General features: G+C 39.5%; 1 protein-coding gene across 1 annotated transcript; it reads left to right on the top strand.

Annotated features, from left to right (window-relative positions):
* Positions 1 to 1,094: 1,094 nt before the first annotated feature.
* On the top strand, positions 1,095 to 3,206 carry LOC122974413 (fatty acid-binding protein, intestinal-like). Its single transcript, XM_044342435.1, has 4 exons — positions 1,095 to 1,224; positions 1,667 to 1,839; positions 2,137 to 2,244; positions 2,380 to 3,206. The coding sequence occupies exons 1-4, from the start codon at positions 1,101 to 1,103 to the stop codon at positions 2,428 to 2,430; spliced, it is 456 nt and encodes a 151-aa protein (XP_044198370.1). The 5' UTR covers positions 1,095 to 1,100; the 3' UTR covers positions 2,431 to 3,206.
* The last annotated feature ends 3,103 nt before the right edge of the window (positions 3,207 to 6,309 follow it).

Raw genomic sequence — 6,309 nt, 5'->3', positions numbered from 1 at the left:
GACGTCTCGTCTGTGTTCGCTGGAAGTTAAGTATGAAAATGTATCTTTGACCTGTGAAATAGTGGTTTGACAAAACAATCCCGACTCAAGGTTCACTTACTCGCTTTTTTTTTCCCCAGCTATTTTTCAACTGTATTGAATGATGAAGTTTGCACAGGTCACGAATAAACTTTTGCGTACCGACAAGAAGTCTTTAAAGTGCTGTGGATGAAATCGCAACGGCTCCTGACAACTGAGTAAACTTAATCCAGCGATGATGATCTTGTGATACGGATGAAAGCTCTGGAAAAAAAACTGATAAGTGGGCCTTGATTTGGGAGCGATTTGTCAAAAATAAGTGCAGTCTTTTAAAATCAATGTGTGTTTGAAATGCATTACCATGCAACAATATGGTAACATTGATGGTAACATTGACAATATTGATATACAGTATAAAATCTTAATATTTATGAATTAATATGTATGGATTGCTCAACGTAAGAAAGGTTACTCATTGATTTTCATAGCATACCAAACTTAAAAACATAAAATAATCTCAAACAGCCTGCAATCAAAAATGTTACATACATGTTACAAGGTTTGATTTGTAGTCAAGTTGCTAAAACTTGCAAACATACTAGCGTGTACCTTTAACTCTGGACAAATAGAATGAGTATTTTTTCTTCTGGGTCACTACTTGTTGTAAGCATGCCAGCTCAAGTTGTTATGGTCAGATAGAAACTCAGTTTCATGCCAGGCACAAACAGTGCAACAGAGAAAAGATTGAGAAACAGAGAGGGGCTCAGTTGAGTGACATACAAACAGCCCACTCTTCTTTTTTTTTCTCTCCTGCAGAACAGTGCCACAGTGTTTAACTGTGCCAGACTCACTGAGGGGAGTTGACCTCCGCTCATTTATCCGTGTGTGCTCGAGGTCGTGCAGCAGTCGCCCTACATTTGACACAGTCTTTAAATGGCCACATCAGCAGACAGATAATCAGTGAGATAAAGAAGAGCATCTTCCATGCCAGGTCAGGGAGGTGTGTGTGTGTGTGTAGGGGGAGGTGGGGGGGGTGGGGGGGGTGATAGGACGATTGGAGGGGTGTATATAAATGGAGGCCAATGGTCATTCACAATCCCACGCTCTGCTACTGCCTTCAACCCAACGAGCCTGCAGCCATGGCATTCAACGGATCCTGGAAGGTCGATCGCAGCGAGAATTATGACAAGTTCATGGAGCAAATGGGTGAGTGTGTGAGAGCCTGTCACTCATATCATATTTCATTACACATGTCATATTTACCTGCTTTTTCTGGCCTTATGATCTACTTTATGAGTGCAATATATGTAACTGTGTCATGTGTTTCCACATCGTTTGACATTGCTGTGTGGGTTTAACAGAGTGCAGTGAGGTGTTGATAAGTTTGAAGATTTATGGCAGCACCTATTATAATAGCTGCTGCTAAATTAAGAGCTTGTCAATGAACAAAGGCTTTTTCCGGACTTGGACACAGTGTGCTGCTTTAAAGGAGACTGGTGACAATTTCTACTACAAGCAGAGTCCTTTGGTTTTTCTTTGAATGACGATAAATTGTTACTTCCAAATTTACTCTCATTAAATTACCTTCATTGTGTCCCATAATGGCAACAATCCAGCTTCATATTTCTATTATTCTCTGTTCTACAAGGTATTAACATCATGAAGCGCAAGCTGGCAGAGCACGACAACCTGAAGGTCATCATCGAGCAGACAGGGGACAAGTTTCACATCAAAGAGTCCAGCACCTTCCGCACCAAAGAAATTGACTTCACCCTGGGCGTCTTGTTCGACTACAGCTTGGCCGATGGCACTGAAGTCTCAGTGAGTGTCTCATAAAGACGTTCAGACACTATGAAATGAACAGGTGCTGTTTCATAATTTCAGTGCAGCCAGAAATGGTTTTGCATTTCTGGTTGCAAACCATGCCAGCTAAAGCTAAAGCTGGAAGTGATGGAAAAGTGCCAGTGAATAATTACTGCTAGAGTTAAGATGTAGAAGCTGCAATGGGTTTTTATTCCTCAAAGAACCAACAAGCATTCCCTGTGAAACTTAATGTAACACAGCAATAAGAAGAGTATTAAAAAGCTTTTATCACCAACTGTATATGTTCTTCATCAGGGTGCGTGGGAGATGGAGGGTGACATGCTGAAAGGCAAATTTACCAGGAAAGACAACAACAAGGTCCTGACCACCACCAGAACTCTGGTGGGAGGAGAACTCGTGCAGGTCAGTAGGTCCAGATGCGTCTCATCGATCATGATCCAATTCCTATGAAATATGTTAATCACTTTGGCTGCAATATATGTCTCCATACAGTAACACCTCTTTCTCTCTCTCTCTCTATGTCTTGTTTCCCTGCAGAGTTACAACTACGAGGGAGTGGATGCTAAGAGAATTTTCAAGAAGCAGTGACCTTGAGTCCGAAGTTCATATTTTATTTTTATATAGATGACACAATAAAGATTTATGTGTTTGTTTTCTAACTGAAAGACACGGCCAAGTTTCCTGATATTCTACTTCATATTTGACAGCAGGGACAAGCAACTTCCATGAGCTTAAGAGACAATATGGCAAACAAAAAAAATGCCAACTAACCCCTTTAAATACTTAACAACTAATTACATGCAGCAGGGAAAACAGGTGAAAATGTCATCACCATCTTTAAAAAGGGCATCTTTTAAATGGCCAATGACTGATTAAAGGGTTGGTTCACCTAAATTACACAAAATATATTTTCTCACTGACCTCTAGTGGTGTCTAGCAATGCAGATAGGTTTGGTTTAGTTGCTCAGATTTTGAGATATTGAGATCTTGCTGTGAGCAACGCCAATGTATTTCAGCAGAGGCAGAAATCTCAAAATCTGGAAAAAATCAATATCTAAATGGGTAGACAGCACAAGAGATAAGCTAGACACTGTGTTTTCTTGTGAACTTTAGGTGAACTTACCCTTTAAATGACTCCAACAGTGGAGATGAACAGCTTTCTTACACTTGACTTGACCATCCTGTTCACACTAGTCTTCATCATTGTAAGGGATGCAGCTTACAGCATCACATAGTGGAGGATCAAACCATTACATTCAGTTCATTAGGTGTCGTGATGTGTCTTTATGCAGCTGGGAAATCATTCATTTTGCACTAAAAGGTTCTGATTTAGTTTGTGATAATAAATAAAATGTCATGTGTCATTTGATTCTGTGGTTCTTCTAACACATTTTGAGTACAAGAGGGATGAAATTGTGGATTTAATTGAATGTGGGTGTAAATTCATGACAGGAAAAAAAGTCTAATTGGTGCATCAAATGTCTACAAAGCTGCAAGTCATGGCCGGCTTTGTTCATGTCCTGGTGATTACATTTTACGAGCATCATAAGTTCATAATCGCTGTCGGGTTTCTGAGGAAATGTCACATTAGCAAAGCATTTCAGACTCTGCCTTTAAGACTGTCTTGCATAGCATGACTCCAGTCTGATCACGTGGTGGCAGCAGGGTCTTGTGCAGTCATGTGCTACCCTCAGCAGCAACTATCCTGAACAGACAAACACAGTGATGATAAGGGTTTCTCACATGACAGGCTTGTAAAAATATGGTGGATAATGATGTTCATTCATTGGCAGAAATGTTTGCTTTTCAGTTGCAGATAGAAATGGTAGGAGTGTGTGTGTAATGAGCTTCTCTGACCACAAGAGGGTGACCTTTGTGTATTTTTGATTTACAGCTGTACTAGCCCTGCCTGACACTTCATTTAGTGGTAGACTCGTCTGGCCAATGAAAATATGATTTAAATGGCTTTAAAATCTTATTTGATTCCTACAAAGAAGTTTGACTGAGCAACTTTGCTGCATGTTTGAATCCTGGGATATCACTGTTTGCAGTGATAACAAACTGAGTGCTTATTCCTCACTTGTTTGTAGTTTGAACCAGCATCATCTGCTCCTCTAACATATACAATAAAACAGCTTTAGAGTGCATATTTTAATTCTATAAATAACAGATGACCGGCACAAAGCTGATTATCATTTAGATATGGAGAGTTCACCCGGGATGAGGACAAATATCTTTCATAGTGTGAATTAGAGCTGTGCAATATGGTTGAAATCAGGTTTATATATGGATATTAATAGAAATATTTCTCTCATATCCTATTTTTAGATATAGGCTATCGATATGAAGGAAATGTATTCAAAAGTCACAGACAGATAAACCTCTTCAAACATGTAAAAACAAACTAATTTTTTTTGTTTCTGACTAAATTTTACTTAAAATTAATCTGAGCAACTTAATTTTATAAAGCAATAACATCAAGATATGATTCCAGTGAAAATGATAAATGAATCATTTTAATGTACTGTTTGCTGGATTCACAAAAGCCACACAAAAGTGGTGCATTAAATGATATTTGCACCATAAGTCATGGTGTGCTTCGGAATATAAAACAGACAAGAAGAACATTTCATCCAAGTATGATTAATAACTAATAAAAGTAAGGGTGCTATCCTCCCTCGACATCTCACATCAAAACCTGGACTGCCTGAGTCTACCATCAATTGATCGCAGCCCCCCTCTGAGCCCTGAGTGGCACCCTCTTTCATGGGGGTATAAACCCACCGCGCACTAGGCTAATCTGGCAGAGCCAGGGCTGCTTTGAACACCAGTTTGCCCCTGAACCCACCATGGGGAGCAAAGTCCTCAGAGAACCCTCAGATACAGTGAGGCTAGAGGACTGCCAGCCTACTGATTCTGGTGTAAGGAAAATGGGCTGATTGTGGTATTTTTTTTATTTTAAAGTAACTAAAATCCCTAATAGGATGGGAGTTGTTTCCAATCTTGCGTTTTTCTTAATGTGCTTTGACATGCAGGTTTTGCACCATCAACATCCTCTACCTGCATTCACCTTATTATTGTACCTTATGAAAAAAAGTCCCTAATTTTGTGTATGTTTGGCTGAAACTACTGCTACTTGAGCATAATAAATATATTGTACAACAAATGGATATTGCTTAAAAAGGTAATTGTACAATATGCCAGAATTTGCCAAACATCCTGTCAAAAAAAACTTCTTATTTCTCTTAATGAGGTTTAAAAAAATATTTTGCAGAAGAACATTTCATTACTATGAGTAATTGTGAAAAGTAAATACGTGCAGTAGATTTACTTAAGTACTACATTTAAATACCATGCTTGAAGTACAAATTTGAGATACTTGTACATGGGTATTTTTATTTATGCTACATTATAATTCTACTCTACAACACTCATGCACACAAAATGTAAAATATAATGTATTCATCTAGATTGAACTACCCAACAGAACATAAATGAGTCAACACCACCTCACCTCATTACATTAAAATGCAATAAAATCATTAAAATGCGTCATTAATTCATTAATATTATATGTTAATGCAGCAGTAATAATATCTATATGATAATATAGCATTCATAGGTCAATTTAGTTAATTAAACTGTTTTTACTTAAGCGCACTTGTGAACACTTGTACTGGAGTATTTTTACAGTGTGGTATTGTCACTTTTACTTAATAAGTGAAGGATCTGAATAATTCTTCCACCAATGATTATGGGAACTGTTCATTGTACTGTGCGTGAATGCTGTAATATAGTTTTATAGCCATCGGGTAGTGCTGTGGAGCTCTTGATCTTTTAAGAGAAATAGCCTGGACTATCATATGATGTCATCTCTCTGTCAAGTTATCATATGACACACACCCTGTTTGCACAGACAGACACACACGCCTACACAATTATTGGATTTCAACTCAAATTATTAAGCAAATAAATCTCCCTGAATCTTTTTGGAATCAAAGAGTAGACTGCAGCAGCGTGAAAACAGTGAGAAACAGGAAAGTAGTGGGAGACCTCAGTGTTTTCATTGCTGTGAGACCGAAGGCGCAGGGGCCCACCCGAGGGAGGTGCAGGCTATGGATGAGAGAGGAGCGGAGGAAAATAGTGAGAGGTGGACAGAGGAAAGACTGAGAGTGAGGACAAGGGGGGGGGGGGGGGGGGGGGGGGGGGCCAGAGAGGACAGCGCAGGAAGAAACCTCCCCCTTCCTCCCCCTCCTCCTCCCACACACACACACACACACCTGCTGTGAAATCAAATTCACTGACTCACTCTGTAGTCGTCAGCTTATCTAAAAGAGTAACGATCACAAAAGAGACCAACAGCGCGTCGGGGAGTGTCAGGGCTTTGGGGTTGGGTAATCTTTCCAAGAAGACACAACCCACTTTTGTCCAATCACTGTTTAGACAATGACTGTTCAGGCCTTTGCA

This window comes from Thunnus albacares, chromosome 22 (assembly GCF_914725855.1).
Source record: "Thunnus albacares chromosome 22, fThuAlb1.1, whole genome shotgun sequence".
Classification (NCBI taxonomy): Eukaryota; Metazoa; Chordata; class Actinopteri; order Scombriformes; family Scombridae; genus Thunnus; species Thunnus albacares.
This window is presented reverse-complemented; position numbering and strand designations above follow the sequence as displayed.

Bases quoted from the DNA above. Each gene is read 5' to 3' on its own strand.
- LOC122974413 (XM_044342435.1), top strand. From the start codon at position 1,101: ATGGTCATTCACAATCCCACGCTCTGCTACTGCCTTCAACCCAACGAG. The intron at 1,225-1,666 runs GTGAGTGTGTGA...CTGTTCTACAAG, and splicing joins CAAGTTCATGGAGCAAATGG to GTATTAACATCATGAAGCGC. The intron at 1,840-2,136 runs GTGAGTGTCTCA...GTTCTTCATCAG, and splicing joins CCGATGGCACTGAAGTCTCA to GGTGCGTGGGAGATGGAGGG.